The sequence below is a fragment of the Sodiomyces alkalinus genome (assembly GCF_003711515.1).
Source record: "Sodiomyces alkalinus F11 unplaced genomic scaffold SODALscaffold_6, whole genome shotgun sequence".
Taxonomy (NCBI): Eukaryota; Fungi; Ascomycota; class Sordariomycetes; order Glomerellales; family Plectosphaerellaceae; genus Sodiomyces; species Sodiomyces alkalinus.
This window is the reverse complement of record NW_021167084.1, coordinates 2,127,161-2,147,089: the sequence shown is the minus strand read 5'-3', so window position 1 is coordinate 2,147,089 and position 19,929 is coordinate 2,127,161. Positions and strand designations below refer to the sequence as shown.

Here is a 19,929-nt window from a genome sequence, read left to right as displayed (position 1 = left end):
CTACGATATCATCATTCCATACTGTGCCCATGCACCTGGACGGATACTCCGTACACATAACACGCCATTCACCACACCCATCCTGCAAATCGTTCCAAGGGTCCCGCACATCTTCATGTAGGCGTCCTGCTGCGTCGTTACCTCGTCGGTGGGGTCGCCTTGCAGCCAGCCACCAGAGAGCGATGGGGAGCATTTATCTGCAACATCTGCTAGTCGGTGGATTTGGATGTTCATCACGGCTTGGTCGGCAGGGCCAGGCTAGGCTGGGACCGATTTAGATTCCCTTTCCTTTCGACAAGGCGAATCGCCCGAGTGGACTTTGCGTATGGACGAAGTAACCGTACACGTGTACTAATAACTTGCCGCCGCGGCGATGGTGCCGCCTATCACCCCCCGAACCGGACCGAGAAACTTTCTATCCTCGTCCGTCTCTCGTTCCAAAACGTCCGAGTACACCCATCGTGAACATTGCAATGCCTAGGTCTCAAATGGTCGGCATTCGAATTGATCAATGGAGTTCTCTCCTGCAACGCACGCACCACCGCCCAAACCACAAACCACAAACCACAAACCTGTTCCGTTGGGCGTTGGTGCGAGCTATAATTCTCCCATGAAAACATGGAAGAAAAAAAAGAGGGCTGGGCTGCATTGCTGGGCTAGCTGCGGCCTTTTAATCTCGGACCCCTGGTCAAGTTGTCCTTGTGACACACCCACGGTCTGCATCTGCAGGGATTCGGCTTCGGTCAGGGAGAGTTTCAGGGAATGCTTATCTAATATTTCCCTCGTTTCTCTTTGTTCGGCTCAGGCACATGGTCATCTTATCCTACTCGTCCGCTCACCGAGAGATGCCGAGGAAGGAGACACGACACGAAACAAGAGACGAAGGGAAAGATGTGCATCTCGTCGACCGGGGAAGGAACTACAACGTAATCAACTATGACCCAAACACTTCGGCATATGGGCTCATCTCAACAGACGTTTTCCAACTTGCTACCTCTCCCGAACTTTGGCACCAGCTCCCCCACGATTAACCCACTTACCTAACTCCACCAAACTAACATGTACCTCGCATCTTCACGAAAAGGGCAGCCCAAGCAAGCGAGCCTCCTGGTGAGTTTCGACATCCCTCCACTCTTTTAGGTAACTCCGTAGACGACGGCGACGACGACTACACAACGGATGCCGAAGCCCTAGTGAAATGGGGCCCGCGATGAACCTTGTCCTCTACCTGCCTATGCATAATTACCACGAAGTGCGATGTACGGAGTACTTAACAGGTGTCGTGGATCACAGAGCAAGTCTGTGAAACTTCGTTTATTTCCCGTCGTTCAGGCCAGGGGCCCACCCTCCAAGAGCTGCAAGAGAGAGCAACCGTCCGATCGTCCTGCTTGGCGGCCTGTGGCCTACAAACGTACAGCCACCTCGTTGCCTCTCATCCCGAGGCAATACCGACTCGATTTATAATTAGGCGTTAACAGGCAATTCCAACGTATTTTCGTACGAATACTCCCCCCACGAAATTACAGACGACCGCCCCGCCAAGCCCCTGCAGATGGCGAGGCTGTGCAGACGACTAATAACCCACGGAGACTCGTAACTACACTACCTTATCGTCTCGTCTTGTACGCATACCTCCATGTAATTACGGGGTACCTCGTTGTGTCGTTGTGAGGACGCACGCACCATATGTACCTTTGGTTGGTGACGATCCAACAAGTCCGAAATGGCCGGCTGACACGAAACTAAAACCACGCAAAGTCATTTCTCCGTTCCCCAACAGCCTGTGGAAGACTCCCCACGTTGACCATACTCGCTGTCAGATGTTTGTATTCACGTTTTGCTGTCGCTCATACCTATACCTTTCAGCCAACCCTGGACCCATCTGAAGTTATCGACTCATCCAAGATGTTCTGTTATTTAACTGATACACCAGCAAGCCTGAGGCCTCCCTTTGATTACATAAATATTGGAGGCCGCATCCATACAACGCAACGCTTTGCTGCAGAGTCGGGGCCTTTTTATTACGCCAATGGACGATTGTCATCACATATAACCACAACCTAGAGCTATCATGGTCAGCCACCTGACCAACCTTTCTTTCGTCAAATCTCAGGAACCGGTCCGTGCAAATACTTCGTTGTACACCCCTGGTCTTCCCCGGACTTTGCCCGGCTCTCGGACCAACTTGTTGGCCTGTGCCATAATATAACGTAGCCCAACCACGCCTTGAGGATTTAACCAATTTCGGTGTTTTTCTTTGAGCCTTCCTTCGACGTCAACCGACAATTCACGGAGTAATTGATTGCGTCTCCTCTACAGACTACTAAGACGAAAACGAAGGGACACGAGGAATGTTCCAAATTGTTTCTTAACCACGAAAAAAAACCAAGTTCCGGACGCCTTGTCGGCTTACCTTTCTTCAACATGCATCTGTGTGGAAATGAAGACCTGCCATTCGCCACTCGACCATCGATGGCTCCTATAGGGATCTTCAACGCAATTAACCTACATCAATGTCTTCAAGGCAGCTGCCACTTCGGTAGGGACTTGCGCCGAGAGCCATGAAGAGCCTGCACCGGGCATGTGCATTGTGCGTCACAGGCTTTTCCCGCGGCTTCCAATTTTCGAATGCATACAAAGTACGAACTGCTGCGATATTTTCTTTGCCACTTGCAGCATTCATCCCACCCCATTGGTCGTCTTGCTGTGGATGCCTACTTGCTTGCGTACGTGTCCGTTTTATTCGTAAGTGCGGTGGTATCTTGCAGTCGCGTTGAAGCCTTCAATTCATTCATCAATCATTCTAATAATTCGACAACCGAAAGAACAAAAAATCCCGACTAATATCCGGGCCAGTCCAACGTATTGATTGCTGATCGTGTGGCTTGCCCTTCCAATTCCATCCGCAGTGCACCGGGACTCCCAAAGTTCGTTGCGTGATAATTGATAATTACCACCCACCCAAACGACCTAACCACAGTGGACCGACCACTCGACGTGGCAGGACGGACGTTCGGCATATAGCCAACCACACTTGCCGCAACTTACCGTGACTTACCGTGACTTACCGTGACCTGGATCCTCTGCGGTATCCGTCGACTAGTCCAGGCCTCGTGCTCATGGGATAAAATAAGTGGTACGGAGTATTCACGGACAAGAAAAGCCCCCAAACCAGCCAGACGAACGAGACGCTTCTTAGTCGTGCTGATCTTCTGGCCGCCGGTCAATTATTGGATGGCTGTGGGGTTTTTAGCTTGGTCTTGGATTGAGGCGAGGAATATTCTACGTGTAGGTGTAGGTGTAGGTGTAAGTTGTGGGAATCAATTCCCATCAGGGGTCCCGGACCTCTGCCGCCTGCCCAATCGTCTACGCCGTGCTGCACTGGATTCCGTGTTTCCACAATTTTCAGTCCGGCACTGGGTAATAGTACACTACAATCGCATACCTTTTCCATCTTCAATGTCCAACGTGGGCTATTTTGTCTGGGCGGGATTTCAGGAAGGGCAACCCGGCTGAGCCCGCCCGGTGGAAGGCGCCGGTTCCCAACGAACGGAGGAGGGGCTTCAATGAAAAAGAAGAAAAAAACGAAAAAAATTAAAAATTACCATGTGGCTAGCTGCAACGAAGCCAGTTGAGTTTGTTCAGCTGAGGCTTATCGTCGATGGTTTTCATGGGACAAAAATTCAACAGCTAAAGACGGTCGCGATATCCCCCGTCTCCGCACTTCGACGCGAAACCGGCATAGGGCCGGCCTGAACGTTAACCGTCTTTACTATCACCTGACGTCTCGGGTTGCCAGATTTTGGGGAGCCCCTTACAATGAATGCCGTCAATTCGACTCGTCAATGACCTGATCGACTGGCATAGGCTTTCGTAACAAGGACAAGTCGTTCCGGGGAGGGAGGTTCACGCACTGCAAAGTTGACAACGCCGAGGATGCCTTATCCATGCCTAGTAGGACGGGGTCGTTCGTGGGAAACAGTCTCTCATGTATAGGAGTTGAAATTGTCCGTCGATGTGTCCGTCTATTTCGATATCATTTGCGATTCAGGGGTAAAGGGGGTTCCAGTGACGCCCACAGTATCACTTTCTGCTGTGTGAATACCATCAGTCATTCCTCCCGGTAAGACCTATAGAAACAGCATACAAGTGTCCATTGTCGTTTCCCAAATGTCGGCCATCTCGCGTTCAGACGAGTTTCTTCTCGGGCCGACTTCCGCGCGCGCAGTTCCATTAGTCTTTGATTGCATGAGGGCTTGGGTAACCTGTCGTCATGTCATGGCCCATTCAGGAGGGCATTATTATGGGCAGGGGTCTTCTTATGTCGGAGTTAAGGTTAAGGGGAGCTAAGCAACATATATAGTGGGCTACCTATGTCGAGACCGGGAGCCATTGTATCGGAAGTAGACTTGTGAGTGTAATTAGTATAAGGTAGTTATAGTAGTGAGAACTGGAGGGTTGTAGGGGATTCAAGAGGTCTTAACTGAATAAGAGATAGAAATGTGCCTCAGAGTAAGGACAAGATTCCTCTTGTGGGACAATTAACATCTTCCAATGCGCATTCGCACCCGTCAGGTTGGTAGATGGGGCAAGTCAACTTGAGTTCGTTTCGACCGGAGACAATCTTCATCTACTTGACGTGGATGCCTGGGATGAGATTTTGCGGATAGCACTCACAAGTCACAACTGATGTATGTCTTTTTGGTTACATGTCACGATTCAGGTCTTGCAGAACAGCCGAGGCGCTGTTGAGTTTCAAGTTTGACTCTTGACAAAAGAAGCGTGTCGAGGAGGGTTACCACGGCATGTATGTAATCGGGACATCTTGATGACCTGACAGCTGTTACCTCTGTAGCCTGTAGCGAACTCGCCTTGTCAGTGTCTCTGAACTACCCCTATTGAAGAGCCCCTCCCTAACTAGGATAGTAACCGATACTCCATATACACAATCATATCCCATCTCTCTTTACTCTTCGCAACCATCTGAATGAGTACGTTCGCCCGTCTCATCAAATTGTCTCTTCGGCAAGGTCAACGACGGGGGTGGGACCGTGGACCTGGATCGTGGAATCATCCGGAGTTGCCACTACGACAGGTTCTTTCCCCCAGAGACGCAACTTCCCATTTTTACTAACGTAGGATGCGTGAGTGCCCATTCCGAAGAGTAGGCGACTTTCCTACCATGGTTTACCCTCTCGTGATTCCCACTGATTTAGTTTCTTTTTCTCCTTTTTCCTTGTTTTATATTTTCCCTCTCTTCTTTTTCTTCTTTCTCTCCTCCATAAACGCACTTTGCAGACTTCCATCGCGGAGTACACACTCTGCCCTGTTGTCTCTTGTTCATCTTTCCATCCTTACTGACTCTATACTGTCTTTCAGACCAAATCATACCGAGGCCGGGGAGACATGAAACAGTTATATCATTACCCCAAAGTTGATACTGTTCAGGTTCCTCCGAACACTTGCGGTGATAGTGAAGTCCAATTCGCCTCCGAGCAGTCACTCATCAACGATGAAGACGCACAACTTTATTCCATGTTGACGGCCGCAATGGAAACTGACCTTGTTGAATATCAGAAAATCGCGTCCGCCGTCAACAACAGCGTGATCCGGGAAACCCAGTCTCCGACGTTCACCCCAACAATGAGCTGTTCTGGTGTCATCAACCCCAGACAACGCATCCCACCTCGCTTCACCTTCACAGCCCCAATGGAGCACTTCTGGCAGCCAGAGACCGCTCGGGCTTAGAACGCCCTGGCTCTCACCGAGGATGTCTCCCACGCTCCCGTTGCGGCTGCATCCAGCCCCCCTACGTCTGCGGGATCGAAAAATCAAGGAAGCACTACTCCCGACGTCACAACGAGCCCCCTTCCCTCGACGGAGGAGATGACGATGGACCTCTCGTTCGAGGATGTCACTTTCACCAAGCAGCCGGGCCAACTGTTTGACGAGAAGGAAAAAACCTCGAAGCTCATCCGGTTGTCAGAGGGAGGAAAGGACGACAACAACTACCGCCTGTACACCCGCCCTACCCCTATCCCCCCTTGGGCTGGTCGCCCTCCTCTTGCTCCTACACCCTCCGAGATGCAGAGCAACGTCAACAGCAACACAAACGATAACAACGAGAGGAAGACTGGCAGACCCAACAGCTTCGACAATGCTTCCTCGTATCCCTTCGGCCTCGCTCCATCAACGGAGCTAACGGACAACCAATCTCTTCTAGCGGCGATGCCCTTCCCGGAGATCGCGCAAGTTATCTCTTCGCGCGGGTTTATCGTCCTGCCGCGAGACGCAACAGACGACTTTCTCGCCTCCCACGGGCTCGTTCGCACCTCGCTCCTCTCGGAAGCCGAGCTTGCCCGCCTCGGCATCCCGCGGCCTACCACAACCTTCCACTCGCCTCTCAGGACGCACACGTCCGCCGTCGCCGTTACCACTCCCGGTCATGCTGGCCATGCTAGAAACGCCAGCAACAGCAACAGCAACAGCAACAGCACCAGCACCAACACCAGCACCAACACCAACAGAAACAACTCCGTCTCGCCCTCTTCCTCCCCCCCCTGCAAGCGCAACGCCAGCGCCGTCAGTCTCTACCAGACCCCCCAGTTAGCGCGCCAGACGAGCAAGAAGAGAAAGTTCTCCAAGACGTCCACTCTGGATATCACGGGCCGGCCCGAAGGCTTCCCGGCACCTTCCGGCTTGTCGAACGCCATCGTGAACTCCATTCTGCGTCAGCAGGAAGCGAAGAGGGGTCGAAACTACGCGAGACAGGGCGGGTAACGAGATCAGTTCGCCAAGTGACAGAGGAAAGGCTGCAAGGCACAAAAGAAACATTTGTAGACAGTAGGGTCCTACTGATTGATGCAGGATACCACTGGGCTCGACTCTTTCGCAGTTATCCTGCAGGGATTGACCGCTTTATTTGGGAAAAGTGTGGTTAAGACAGCTTAACCATCTACTCTCTCGGCATTTTTCTTCAGGAGGCCCAATAGCTAGCAAACTGAAGTTGAAATTGCCCGACTGCTAAATCGGGTTGACAAAAGAAATGGGCAGCAGTATCACAGCATCGACTTGGTCCTGTCGCGGAGACCGTTGATCCTGATCACCAGCGCATTGTAAACCGCGAAAACTTCCATTGAAGATCATCAGCAACTCGATTCTTTGTGAACATGGTTACACTATTATATGAACATGTTCGAACGACCCTGATACACGAAAAACAACACCCGGCTCCCAATATGGTATGGAAGAAGAACAAGCCAACAGGGAAAGAAAAAGTCAAACTCTAGAAAACAACAGACATGAAGTAAAAAAGCAAAAGCAGATCCCAGCATATGCAACCACCCCCGAAGAATCTCCGAGAACAATGCAATTGTGTGCTTCATCGAACGCTCCCGTCTTTAGTATCCCCCCCCTCCCCCCTCTCTTCCTCTCCCTCTATACTTCTATTCCCTGAGATATTTCAGAATCTGATCACGTTCCTCGGGCGGCATGACCCGAAGGACTTCACGAACACCCCTCATGCCGGCGGTGGTATTGTCGCGCACCAAGGCCGCGAGTTCCTCCGCCAGGCTCTCGGCCTTGTACGACTCAATCCGGTCCGTGATGGCCTTGCGGTTGCTCTCGTACCACACCGCAGCCTCGCGGTCGGCCGTGCTGAAGTTGATGATGTTCGACCACGACTCGAGGAGACGAAGGTGCTCCGCCCGCCTCTCGGGCGACGCCGCCGCCGTCGAGAGCAGCGTGGCCGACATGCGCCGGAGCATAAACTCCTCGTTGAGACGCCGGCGAAGACGCCAGTAGAAGAACCGACGGGCGTTCTTCCACTCGAGGACCTCGCGGATCGTGCCCTTGGCCTTCATGCGACCGGCGCGGTCGTGCAGGTCGGCAAACTGGACCGCGATCTGCGAGTACACCGGCAGGAGCTGCTTCTCCCGAGCCGTCATCTTCGCCTTGAGCTCGTTCTCCTGTTCCTTGGTCAGGTCGGCCGCCTGCATCTGCTTCTTAAGCGACGCGTATTCCGGGTCCAAGCGCGCCATCGTCTGGAGCTGCTTCTCCTTGCGGTACTTGATGCCGATGATGCCCTCGGGCTCGAGCACACCGCCGCGGGACTCCACGTCGGCGTACATCTCCATGGCCGTCGGGTTGATGGTGGGGTCTACGACGACCCAGGATCCACCGCGCAGCTCACCGAACGGAGGGATGTACACGAAGATGGGCTGCTCGTACTTGACAAGCGCGTCGACAATGAAGGAACCGTACTTGAGAACCTCGTTGTACATGTCGCGCTGGCCACCCGAGAAGCCGCGCCAGTTGGCCAGGATCATCATCGGCAGCTGCTCGCCGTTGTTGAAGTCGTTGATAGCCTGCGCCGTCTTGAACGCCGAGTTGGGATACCAGACACCGCCGGCTTCCTGGACCACCTGCTCGATCGAGTCGGGGTTCGCAGGGTCGGCAGGGATGACGTTCTCGACGGTGCGCGTCTCCACCGCGATCACACCCATGGGGATGCCGCCGAGACGGGCGCGACCCACCACCACGGTGCGGGCCCACCCGCCGAGCGTCTCGACGAACGAATCCTTGTCAAACAGGCCCGGCGCGAAGCTGCCGTCGTCTCCCGTCTTGCCGCCAATCATCCACCGCACGTCGTGGGGTTCCTTCGACTGCGGAACGTAGACGACCTCGCGGTCCCAGGTATCGACGCTTGGGCTTACCGGGATCGGGCTGCCGCGCTTCTCGGGGATAAATGACAACCACTCCACAATCTTCGAGACACCAGCAAAGTCGTCGTTGGCAGTCATGTGAGATACACCGTTGCGGTACATGATTTGCGTACCGCCGAGCTGCAAGTTGGACGTATAGATCTCGCGACCAAGAACGTTGTTCAGCGCGGGCGCACCGGTGAGAATGATAGGCTGGCCCTCAATCTGCACCGCACGCTGGCCAAGGCGGACCAGATAGGCACCAATGCCTAAGTATCAAACAGACAAGTCAGTCAACAGGAACTTTGAGGCAGGAGTGTGGACTTTCTCCAAGCTTCTTATGCATGCAACTACTTACCAACTGAACGGCAGGTGACGAGGGTGACGGTGAAGATGTCGTTGTACGCACGGCTGGTGGCACCAGCAATGAGGCCAGAGCCCCGCAGACACTCAACACCGAGCCCGTCTTGCGTGCCGACGATGGTGACAATCTTGTGACGCTTCTCACCATCCTCCTCAATCTCCTCGGTGATGACGGCGGTGTCGAACTTCTCCTTGGCCTTGGCGTCCAAGTAGAGGTACTTGAAACCGGCATCCTGCTTCTCAGGGTCGTTCCAGGCGGCCTTGAAATAGGGGATGAGCTCGTCCGCGACGCCGAGACGAGCACCCGAGTTGGCAGACAGGTAGATGCGCGGGATGCCAAGCTTGCGAGCCAGCTCGGTGCACTTGTTGAAGTAATGGTCTTCCTGGGGCCCGAACGAGCCGATCAGGTAGGTGATGTCGTTGGCCACAACGATGAACCTGCGGCCCTTGGGGTACTCGGGCGTCTTGGCGGTGAAGATCCACCCGACCATGCCGCAGGAGTTGGTGCCCGGCTCGCGATTGACCTCGGCGAGGTTGTCCTTGTCGTCGAGGACGAGCTCCGAGTAGGTCAGGCACTCGCCTGCCTTGGGCTGTTGCTGGGCCACCTGGGGGCCGATCTTCCGGATAGCCGTCGTCCACGTGTTCTGGATGGCCTGGCGGAACAGCTCGGGAAAATCGTAGACGTACTGGGTGCCCATGAGATGGGCCTTGTAGCGCTTGGGTTGCAGCCAGTTCTTGGTCGGGTAAGGGGTGCTGGTGGGCATGAGATGCATCGGGCCCTTCTCGTTCGTGCCCCCGATGCTGTGGAAGACCCAGTCGCCCTTCTCCGTCTTGCGCTCCGCGTAGATGTCCACCTCGACGACGAAGCCCGACGTGTTGGTGATGATGACGCGCAGGGGACAGGGCAGCCCGGTCTGGGGGTCCGTGCAGATGATGCGAATCTCGACCTGCGAGACACGCAGGCGCCAAGCGCGAGGGCCGAAGCGGTCCAGGAAACCTTGCAGACTCCTCTCCACCTCGGAGGGCTGCAGCTGGAAGACCGGGGTGAAGTTGATAAAGACCTGGTTCAGATCCGAGTTGTTGTTCCCGATGATCTCCAGCGCATCGAAGATGTCGTTCACGACGCGGTCTGCCTCGGAGATGAGATACTCCGAGGTCGGGATCTCGTCGCGCAGCCGACCAGGTCGGATCACCGCACGGGTGAAGTAACGCTTATCGGAATCGACGGCCTTGCCGACGCCCTCGTACACGTGGATGTTCTTGTTCTCGGTGAAGACGGGCTTGATGTTGAACTTGGAGAGGCGGTGCAGTTCAAGCTGGAAGGCGAGAGCAGGCTCGCTGTGCCGGATGCTGTCATCCTCCGTGTACTCGGGGCCACGGAAGGTGTAGTGGCCAGGGTACGAGCCGTCATTGTGGCCGCAGATGAAGGTGACGCGGCGGACGCGACGGGCGAGCAGATCATCCTTGGCGCTTTCGATAATGGGTCGGAGGCGAGTGAGGATCTCGTCGTCGTTGCGGCTCTCCGAGTCGCGGATGGCAATGTTGACAACGTGCATCAGCTCCTCGGCCGACGGCTTCCCTCCGAGCAGCTTCCGCTTCCCAGAGAGGTCGGGGATGAGACCGGCGCCGCCCTTCTTCTGTCCTTGGAGAGGGAGGGTCTCGATGGCCCTGGAGAGGATGTCCTCAGCCTCGTCGATGTACTTACAGGGAGCGATGACACCCTTGCGAGACGGCTCTCCCTTCACCCTGGCGGTGAAGTAGGACATGTCGCTGAGCGAGGCAATCCGCTTGAAATCCTGTCCGCTAGGGGTGGCGGCAGCGGAGGGCGCGGCCGACTGAAGGGCCAGACCAAACTCGCCCTCGCCGAACTTGCCCATGGTAAAGTCCCAGGAGCAGAACAGAGGATTATCAGACTCATCGCAGTGGTATTGCACATCCTCGAGGACGTAAGCCCTGTAGGCCCTCCGGAGGTAGACTTCGAGAGCGGCAATGCCGACCCAAGGATCGTCGTGGGAGAAGAAGAGCGAAAGGACGTCAAAGACAGTGTACTTCGAGTCGACGACTTCCTTGATGACGTCGAGGTTGGGCTGACGATGCTCGAAGGCAGCTTCGCCGTACCGTGACTCGACCACGGAAGACTTGAGGATATGCTCCATCTGGCTCGTACGCTCCTCGAGAGAAGGCATGGACAATTGGATCATGATCTCACGAGCCTTGAGCGAAACCTTGGACGTGGCGCGGGAGGATTGCAGCTCGGCCAAGGCCCGTAGGCTGCCAAGGAGATGCTTGCCGATATTTCCAACGTTGGGCTTGTTGTTGGGACGGTACTCCTCGAGAATCGCAAGAATCAGCGAGCTCTTGGCATTGACGCGGCTGTGGGACAGGACAGTCTGCACAACTTTGGAGGCGTCGTCCTTGTTCTGCTCACGCAGCTTCAGTATAACACTGTCTTCTTGCTGGCCGGGGCCGGTGAAGACCTTCTCCGTCTCAGTGTACATGTCGAGCAGGCTTCCAATGATGTTGAGCTCGTGTGTCTTCTGACCGTCGATATAGGCTTCAATGACGGCCGTCAGGGGCGAAAGTGTGGTCTTGAGGAGCTCAGCGTCACCGCTGGCGACATTCTCGTCAATGAACTTTTGGAAAGCCTTGGCAAGCGACTTCGCCGGGAAGTCAGACTGACGAGCCTTGGAGCGCTCGACGATCTGGGCCAGTTGCGCGTCGAGCTTGTTGGGCATGCGCGAATGCATAGCAGCGAATTGGGCGTTCCACTCGCTGTAAGGCAGTTCTGGGTTGCGAAGGACCCCGATGAGCTCCTTCAGAGTGGGCGCCATGATGACCGAGTTGTCGTAGCCCAGCAGGATGTTCTTGAGAATGCCGTAGAGGACGGAGAAACGCTGAGCAGGCTTGGTGCCAACGGCCACGGGTTCGCCGTAGACGGGGAGCTGGGCAACAAAGGGCTGGGCCTGCTTGACACGGCTGGGGTCGTCGAGGGCCAAGATGCCCAGAATGTCACCTGCCTCGAGGGTAGAGCCGGGCTGCTTGATGAGCTGGACGATACCATCCTCGGTAGCGACGAGGGGCATGTACATCTTCATGACTTCCACCTCGGCAAAGCTCTGGCCGGCCTTGACGTGCTCGCCGTTATCGACGAGGTACTTGACGAGCTTGCCGGGACTGGGGGTCCTCAGCTGGGTGGGGTCGTTCTCCTGTTCGAGAAGGCAGGTCTTGCCATCGACGGACACGCGGGTCGCACCGACTTCCTCCTTCCAGTAGACACTGTGACTACGGCCGTCCAGCAGGATGAGGAGACCACCATCGCTGAGAGCGCGAACGCCGACAGAACACTTGGACCCGTTGATGAAGAGGTGGTAGCTGTCGCTGCTGGCGCGGGTAGCAGTGAACTTGTAGCGGAAACCTTCGTAGATGAAGTCGACGGTGAAAACGGTCTTCAGGATGTCCTTGGAGGGAACTTGGCCCTTGTCCAAGCTCTTACGGTACTCGGCCATGCAGCCCTCACTGGCAATATGAGCCTTGGTGATGGCACCGCAGACAACGGCAAGCATGGGATCGGGCCGTTCGGCGGTGAGCTTCTTGGTGATGAGCTCGTCCAGCCAGCCGGTGGTGATGGTGTTGTCCTCAAAAGCCTCCGTCTCGAGGAGCTTGATCAGGTACTCGACAGTGGTTCGGAAATCACCACGAATGCTGAGCTCCTTGAGGGCGACGACCATGTGTTTCCGCGATGCCGAGCGGTTCTCTCCGTAGGCGAAGATGTGACCGAACTGCGAATCGGAGAAGCTGTGGATACTCGAGGCGGAACTGACGGAGAAGTAACCCCATACGTTGGAGCTACTCCTGAAGTTCAGGTCGTGCATCACCCCGTTCGACGGCTTGAAGCCCTCGCCGGGATCCTCGGAAGTAATACGGCAGGCGGTGGTATGGCCCTTGGGGCGCGGGCGCCGCTGGGTCTTCTCGCTCTCGGGGTTCTTGAACTCGAAGTCAATCTCAGTGGCGGTCTTGGGGTCCACGCCGTAGAGCAACCTGATGTCGCGGATCCTGTGGAGAGGAATGCCCATGGCGACTTGAAGCTGGGCGGCGGGCAAGTTCACACCGCTGACCATCTCGGTGGTAGGGTGCTCGACTTGCAGACGCGGGTTGAGTTCGAGGAAGTAGAACTTGTCCTCGGCGTGGGAGTAGAGATACTCGACGGTACCGGCAGAGACGTAGCCGACCAGCTTGCCCAGGCGGACGGCGGCCTCCTCCATGGCCTTGAAGGTCTCGTCCTTGGCGATGGTGACGGGCGCTTCCTCGATGATCTTCTGGTGACGGCGCTGCACGGAACAGTCACGGCCGAAGAGGGAGATGTTGTTGCCGTACTGATCAGCAAGGAGCTGGACCTCCAAATGTCTCGCGTTGCCGGCCAGCTTCATGATGAAGATGGGAGAGCCGGGAATCTCGCTGGCAGCAGCCTTGTACAGCTGCTCAAAGTTCTCCTCGGACACGACCTTTCGGATGCCCTTACCGCCACCGCCCTCGGACGCCTTGACCATGACGGGGAACCCAATCTCCCTGGCGCGTTCAAGACCCTCCTGCCACGAGGTCACACAGCCCTTGGCGTAGACCCCGTCGGAGACGGTAACAATCCCCTGGTCGTCAACGTCCACTTCGTCGACGCCGGTTCCCGACCAAGGAATGCACGGCACTTCAGCGTGCTGGGCGACGATTGTGGAGGAGATCTTATCACCCAGAGAGCGCATCGCAGAGCCGGGAGGGCCAATGAAGACGATCTTCTTGGGAGAAGCGGCGAGGGATTCGGGAAGCTTAGGATTCTCGGAGGCGTGACCCCTATGATGAGGAAGCAGCGATTAGCTCGAGCTGTCGAGAGAGGGGGGAGGGAGGCGATCCTAAGGGGCCCAGATGGGAAGAGACGTACCAGCCAGCCCATACGGCGTGGACATTCATCCGCTCGGCAATGTCAACGATGAGCTCGACATTGGCATAGTTGTGGTTGTTTGTGCCTCCTGGGACCTCAACGTAGTGGTCGGCCATGCGGATGTAATCAGCGTTGGCTGCCAGATCCTCCGGTGTGGCCATGACAGTGAATTGAATGGCCTTCTCATCGCCGAATGTCTCGTAAGCCCATTTCCGCACAGATCGAATCTCCTTTACGGCAGCGATACCGTTGTTGGCGATGAGGACCTGTGGAATGGTCAGTATGGTTGCGGCGCGTCCAACTCGGATCTGTCAGGGCTCGGGGAGGGGGAAAAGGGGCGCACATTTGTGATTACGGTGTGACCATCGTGCGCAGCCACAAAGTCCTTGACCTTCGAGGCCGGAGCATTGGCCAGGTTGTTGCCACCGATAAAATGGTCGGCAATCTTGTGTTTCTCGGCGTACGAAGCCTTGCCGTTCATATGTGGAACGACGTGGCTCGTGCCATTGGCTTGGCCCCTGGTTTGTGCCATGCTGACGATATTATGTGAAGACGGAGGAGAATGCGTGAAGAGTGACGCGGGTATCTAGAAGGTTACCGTCATGAATGTGAGGGTGACGGCAAGAGACGGAGCCCACGGGAGGGGAGAATGGCGGAGGAGGGAGAGAACTGCCGCGGCAGGTAGTCGGCAGGAGTTCAGAGAAGAGTCGGTCGTCGCCTCGCCACGGACTCGGAATAAAAAGGGGTATCTGTAAAGAAGCAAGAGTCGGGAGTTAGAATCGACAAGCTACTGGAAAAGAGAAGGAGTCGGGCGATGCGAGAGCGGCTCAGGAGGTAATGTCAAGGGAGGATGAGTAGTTGTCAGGTTGAAGGGAAGAAGAAGGGAGGGGAAATAGAACAAAAAAAGGGACGGACCTAGGACCTGGATCGGGGGGTAATGAATAGTTAGCGGAAAGTTTCCATCTCAAAATACCGAATTCTTGTTGGGGAAGGCCGAGACGGGACGCTAAGGGGGTGTCGGGGGGGTTAGAAGGGGGGGTGTGTGGTGAGAGAACAACGGGGGGTCCCAATCCTTATGCCCATTGGTGAGGAGCCAGGGGTTGTCACGTCACAGGGGGCCACAGATCTCCCTTTGGTTTCGTCGGTCGTGGGGACCAAGAGACGGAGCGGGAGGACGGGGCACCGGCTGGAGGGGCCCAGATGGAGCAAAAATATTGACATACCAACAAAAATAAATAGCGTAGTCTCTCTGTAGTTTCTCTGGGAACGTATCGAGTGCCGATGGGCGGTCGATTTTTTCTTTTCTTTTTTTTCGAGCTTAGAATTGGGAAAACGCAGTCGGTCGGATGGATGGTAAAGAGTTTCGGAGGTCGGGTTTCTCTTTATCTTTCGTCCTCGCTGGACTTTTTGCGCGTTGTATCCGTACTCCGTGTTTCTTCTGTGTTCGGCTCCCGGGATTGGAGCGATGGTGATGAAGGTGGAGACCTGGGAAGAGAGGAAGAGCGTGGGCCCGCAAATCAGTAAGAGCAACATCCGTCGAGGCGCGGCACGGGAGGATTCGGTAACTGCAGGCGGGCGGGCGAGAATACAGAATCGGACAGAACAACAAGCTCAAATCTGCGTAATCTATACCTTTCAGCCGACGTCGGGTTGATTGCTTGTTATCTTGAAAGTAGTCCGGTTCTTTTGTGAGGTGGAAATCTGTCTATTCGTCGGGTTCGTTGCTCGTCAAGGTGGCCGTCTTCTGCGATAGATATATCGAAGCAGGTTATTCTGTAAAATGCGCGAAACGAAGACGATTCGAAATGTAAAAGTAAGACGCTTTGCACTGCAGGACAAGGACAACAGAGGAGGGTCGGTCGGTGGTACAACACAACGGGGAACCTGGGGGGGACGTCTAAGAGGCGAGCGAAGAGGAGAGATCGGAGGGAAAAGAAATCAAGGGTGCACAGAGGGATGCTAGAGGGAGGACGGCGGTATATGTAGTAAGCGTCTATTCTGCGACGACGACTTAATTTGATGATACTATTGCTGGCTGGGTGTTGGAGGGTAAGCGATGCCAATGACAGTTGTTCTCCGACGGCTAACGGTATGGGATTCGCGGGAGAAACGGGGGAGGAGCTGCTGGGTTGGACTCACTGAGTAGGTACTCCGTAGTACGATGCCGCTTTTTGCCGGTCGCATCAAGGCTTACAAGTTACAACACGGGACCTGGTGGACAGCTGGGCGGCTCGTGATGCACGGTTCGACACCGTAACAGACTGCTGAGAGGTGAAGTCGCAGCACGAGTAAGGTACGTTGTATGGATACCTTGGATCTCCACATTCGGACTGGCGTTCTTGTTCCTTGGGTGGAAGATCCGCGAGGGCCGGCCTACCGTTGTATACTACCTAAAGGTACCTTACCTACCGTACCGAGTTGGATACAACTGTATGTACATACATTGTACCTGCCATGCCGAGATCCGTACACTGCTATTTGTACCTGGCCAGCTTAACCAATGACTCTTCGTTGTTCGTTGCGAACGCGGACGTGGTACGGCAAACTCTGGGCTGTGCCTTCCTAAGGTGTCCTCTCCTTCCACTCCTCTTCCCTTTCCTTCCATGCATGGGCCTTGGCCTTGCGCCTTCTTCTGTTCCTACGGTCACATTTAGCATCATGGGTATCACGTACCTACTACCTTACCTGAAGTCACCTAACTTTGCGAGTGAGCGTGACCGCGACTTGCAACATCACATTTATCATCCTGCAAGAACAATGAGTCAAGGCGTCATTAGGAGCTTGTACCGAGAATCCGGAGGCCTAGCGCATACGAAGTTGGGAGTAGGAACAACCATATGCAAGATATCTACCTAAGGTGATGTAACGTACGGTGCCCAAGGTACCTTAGATGGATACCTTATCCAGGCGAGTTCAAACATCTGTAGGCCAGTCTTGACATTCCGTCGGTCTTATTCATCGTTTCCTTTTATACCAGCTCCATCGAGTCTTACTTCGTACTTCGTTTCCGGCGATTCCAAATTCGGTCTACCTCCTACTAACGTACCTACACACCGTCAACACCAGATCGACCCTTGGCATGGAGAAATCAGGCCACTTTCTCTCACGAGCCGCAACTGCCACGCGAAACCTCAGGTTACACCCATGTCGACGAGGACTCCGAGAGATCTATAAAGACCTTGCCTGCCCTTCCGCGTCCGAACCAAAGACTTTCCTACCCATCTCTCTTCTGCTCTTCGTCTGCCCGTCTCTACTCCGTGCGCATTAATAAATGTCGAACATTCTCAACCTGCACTGAGCGTACCCCGAGTTCTCCCAGGGCCTTTGCAACATCCTAATTGAGACTAGTCTCCGCATGTCGTCGCCGTACCCGACTGCCGTGGCATTTCTCCTCCGTACTCCGTTCCCCTGCATTTGTTGGTATCCTATCACCCAACGTATCCCTCGCAGCTCACAGTCGTGGAAGAGAATCGAAGAGGGCTTTTTTTTTTTTTGATCGTGAGACAACGTACCCTGCCCATGCCCATGCCCAAGAAACGAGAGAATGGTCGAGGAGCATAGGAAGGGCTTGACAGGGAGCAGCAAATTGTCCAACTGCTCGTTCCCCCAACAATTGAGCTCTTGGGGTCTTGGGGGCCCAAGAAAAAAAAGTTGGGCCAAGAGCCCTGGGTCTGACTGGGAAGCCAGAAACTGAGACGTTTGTTTGGTCGCCCTGGGCGTCCTGCCCCACCTATCGGCACGTGCGGTCTCTGGTCCAAAACATGTGGGCCCTTCGCTTTCTGGCATACCCACCAATTTCAGGCCCCCAACTCCTCCCCCAACGACTTGTCCGTCCATCAGCGGAGCCTCGCTCAGTCATCTGTGGTGTGTTATCTCATAATTCGTACTACGGAATACGAAATAACGACGAGTGACCCTACATATTCACCACAAGACATTTGCTTGCGTCAATAAGCCTGCCAATAGTTCTTCAAAGTATTCGTTGGTAATGAATCAGTGTCTTATCACCCACGTCCAGTGCTGGTACCTGATATTGTCCCCATATTCTTTTCGGGCTTAGTCAGTAATCAGGTTCTTCGTACATCATCCGTCCGTTCCTCCGAAGGAATTATTACCTAAGGACCTACCTTAGGGTAAGGTACTTGTGTAGTTGAATCCTCCTGTCCGTTTTCTGCCCCTCCGGCTTACGTGCATCGCCATCAGCGACTAAATTAAGTATGAGGCGCCTAATTACTGCAGTGCTTACCTGACCTTCCTCGAATCACAATGCGAGTCTCCTATCCTCCTCGTCCTTCTCGTCCTCCTCTTGCCCCTCTTCGGACTCTGAACATTTCGGCCTCCGAAATACAAAACGAATTCGGCAAGAAGAGGGGCCTGGATGCCGCCGGAGGGTTCGGCAGGATGACATGCACCCCGTCGCCGGGAGGTTGGCAATCAACAAATGGGTCAACGTATATCCAGGGGCCTTGATCTCTCCTGTAATCAATCCGTAATTACTCACTCATGTCCAGCCGTGATCTTTCGTAAATATAACCTTGGCACCTCGAGGCCGTGGGGCGACTTGGGGGTGGTCTTCCAAGTTGGTGAACGCGAAACCCATCAGAAGGACATGCTCCCCTAAATCTGTCCTCCTAATTCGACAATGCCAGGAACCTGCATCGATCGAGTCGCTCGGTCAAAGACCCGATGGCCCACTAGAATCAATCCATCAACCCGATTCATCTCCCGTCGGCCGTGCCTGAATAACAGAACATAGGGAAGGAAGGATTGCGGCGCCGGAACGGTCTACACGTGTACTAAGGTATCGAGTCCGTAAACGAGGGGGCCATGACACATGTTCCTTTTTAACTTGCAAACTCCATAATAAAGCGAGGGCTCGTCGAGTCCAGGTACAACGTACATACGGTCACAACATAAATAAGGTACCTTACTTCGTACATTCATCAATTCAACTACCCTGTCTAGCACTGCTATTTATCATGACCACTCTGTCAGCAGTACCTTATGTTGACAGTTTTTCACCTCTGAGTCTCCGACCAAGCTCTGACCTACACCCTATGCGGGATCCACCCCGCCCCTCCTGCGTGACCAGTCAGTGTTCTCAGACCCCTCATACGGCCGCTTTAGTGGCACAGGTTCTTCTTTCTCAGGATCCCACGTCCTCGGTCTGTCGTAGATCTCCTCCTCCGTCGCCTTCCAGTACTTCGCCTTGTCGCTCGATGCCTGACCGTCGAGAAGCCGAATCCCGTTGATGATTTCGTAAAGCGTTCCATCCTGCGCCAGGGCCCCGTGCGCGGCAATGAGGGCGGAGACGAATGCGAGGTAGAGATAATTGCGCATTTTGGATTTTTTTTTTTTTGGGTTGGACGGGTTTGTTTGCTTTCAAAGGTAAGGTGTTCTGGGAAAGACGAGAGACAGCAGGGGTGAAAAGAGAGATGATGATATATGGTTTTGATTCGAGCGTATCGAGTGTCTTGGATTTTTTGGTCTCTGGGGAAGAAACTGGAACGGGCGGTCCGGGGCGGATGCGAGTGAGGGAGCTCCCTTTTTATATTTCAAACTCCCGAGCCTTCACCATCGTAAAGTTAAAAGTATAAATCTATCTCGGTAACGATCCCTTGACATATGGAAGGGCTTTGCGTTCGGGTTCTGTCTCGAACTTGCGCCGCCTGATGGTCTGACGACGAATACGATTATACGAAGGAACGGACTCTGGGGTTTCCGGCGTGGCGTGAATTGGCACGTACCTTATATACGAAAAATATATACGAAAGTAAACTTGGAGCGGTGGCGGGATTCAAAAGGGATTCCAAGCCTTCGACAAAGCTTGCGAACACTTGCCTTGTTCCTCGAACTTCCCCGTCAGAAGTAAGGGATTACGTAGATTCGATGGCAGTGCAGCAATCCCGCTGTCTCCGTTAAAGCCTCAAAGTA

General features: G+C 54.5%; 5 protein-coding genes across 5 annotated transcripts; 2 read left to right on the top strand and 3 right to left on the bottom strand.

Moving 5' to 3' along the window:
• Window positions 1-4,429: 4,429 nt before the first annotated feature.
• SODALDRAFT_379453 (hypothetical protein) lies at window positions 4,430-7,119 on the top strand (the record flags this gene model as incomplete). Its single annotated transcript, XM_028615044.1, has 7 exons — window positions 4,430-4,759; window positions 4,856-4,874; window positions 4,993-5,144; window positions 5,380-5,658; window positions 5,749-6,776; window positions 6,896-6,931; window positions 7,044-7,119. The coding sequence occupies exons 1-7, from the start codon at window positions 4,694-4,696 to the stop codon at window positions 7,117-7,119; spliced, it is 1,656 nt and encodes a 551-aa protein (XP_028466065.1). The 5' UTR covers window positions 4,430-4,693.
• A 326-nt stretch (window positions 7,120-7,445) lies between these two features.
• SODALDRAFT_279122 (acetyl-CoA carboxylase) lies at window positions 7,446-14,527 on the bottom strand (the record flags this gene model as incomplete). The annotated part of the gene is made up of 4 exons (XM_028608154.1): window positions 7,446-8,971; window positions 9,061-13,907; window positions 13,996-14,261; window positions 14,339-14,527. The coding sequence occupies 4 exons, from the start codon at window positions 14,525-14,527 to the stop codon at window positions 7,446-7,448; spliced, it is 6,828 nt and encodes a 2,275-aa protein (XP_028466064.1).
• Window positions 14,528-14,674: 147 nt separating this feature from the next.
• Window positions 14,675-15,610, bottom strand: SODALDRAFT_184952 (hypothetical protein). The gene is made up of 2 exons (XM_028607087.1): window positions 15,219-15,610; window positions 14,675-15,001 (listed from the first exon to the last, which is right to left on the bottom strand). Exons 1-2 carry the CDS (start codon window positions 15,526-15,528, stop codon window positions 14,823-14,825), a joined length of 489 nt encoding a protein of 162 aa, XP_028466063.1. The 5' UTR covers window positions 15,529-15,610; the 3' UTR covers window positions 14,675-14,822.
• Window positions 15,611-16,602: 992 nt separating this feature from the next.
• On the top strand, window positions 16,603-18,737 carry SODALDRAFT_379450 (hypothetical protein; the record flags this gene model as incomplete). The annotated part of the gene is made up of 8 exons (XM_028615043.1): window positions 16,603-16,811; window positions 17,062-17,141; window positions 17,295-17,454; window positions 17,530-17,621; window positions 17,683-17,859; window positions 18,269-18,421; window positions 18,507-18,574; window positions 18,645-18,737. 8 exons carry the CDS (start codon window positions 16,603-16,605, stop codon window positions 18,735-18,737), a joined length of 1,032 nt encoding a protein of 343 aa, XP_028466062.1.
• Window positions 18,738-19,034: 297 nt separating this feature from the next.
• SODALDRAFT_334017 (hypothetical protein) lies at window positions 19,035-19,774 on the bottom strand. The gene has a single exon (XM_028612117.1). It carries the CDS (start codon window positions 19,333-19,335, stop codon window positions 19,051-19,053), a length of 285 nt encoding a protein of 94 aa, XP_028466061.1. The 5' UTR covers window positions 19,336-19,774; the 3' UTR covers window positions 19,035-19,050.
• Window positions 19,775-19,929: the final 155 nt, after the last annotated feature.

Bases quoted from the DNA above. Each gene is read 5' to 3' on its own strand.
- SODALDRAFT_184952 (XM_028607087.1), bottom strand. From the start codon at position 15,528: ATGTTGCTCTTACTGATTTGCGGGCCCACGCTCTTCCTCTCTTCCCAG. The intron at 15,002-15,218 runs GTATGTCAATAT...ACACCCCCTTAG, and splicing joins TACGCTATTTATTTTTGTTG to CGTCCCGTCTCGGCCTTCCC.
- SODALDRAFT_334017 (XM_028612117.1), bottom strand. From the start codon at position 19,335: ATGCGCAATTATCTCTACCTCGCATTCGTCTCCGCCCTCATTGCCGCG.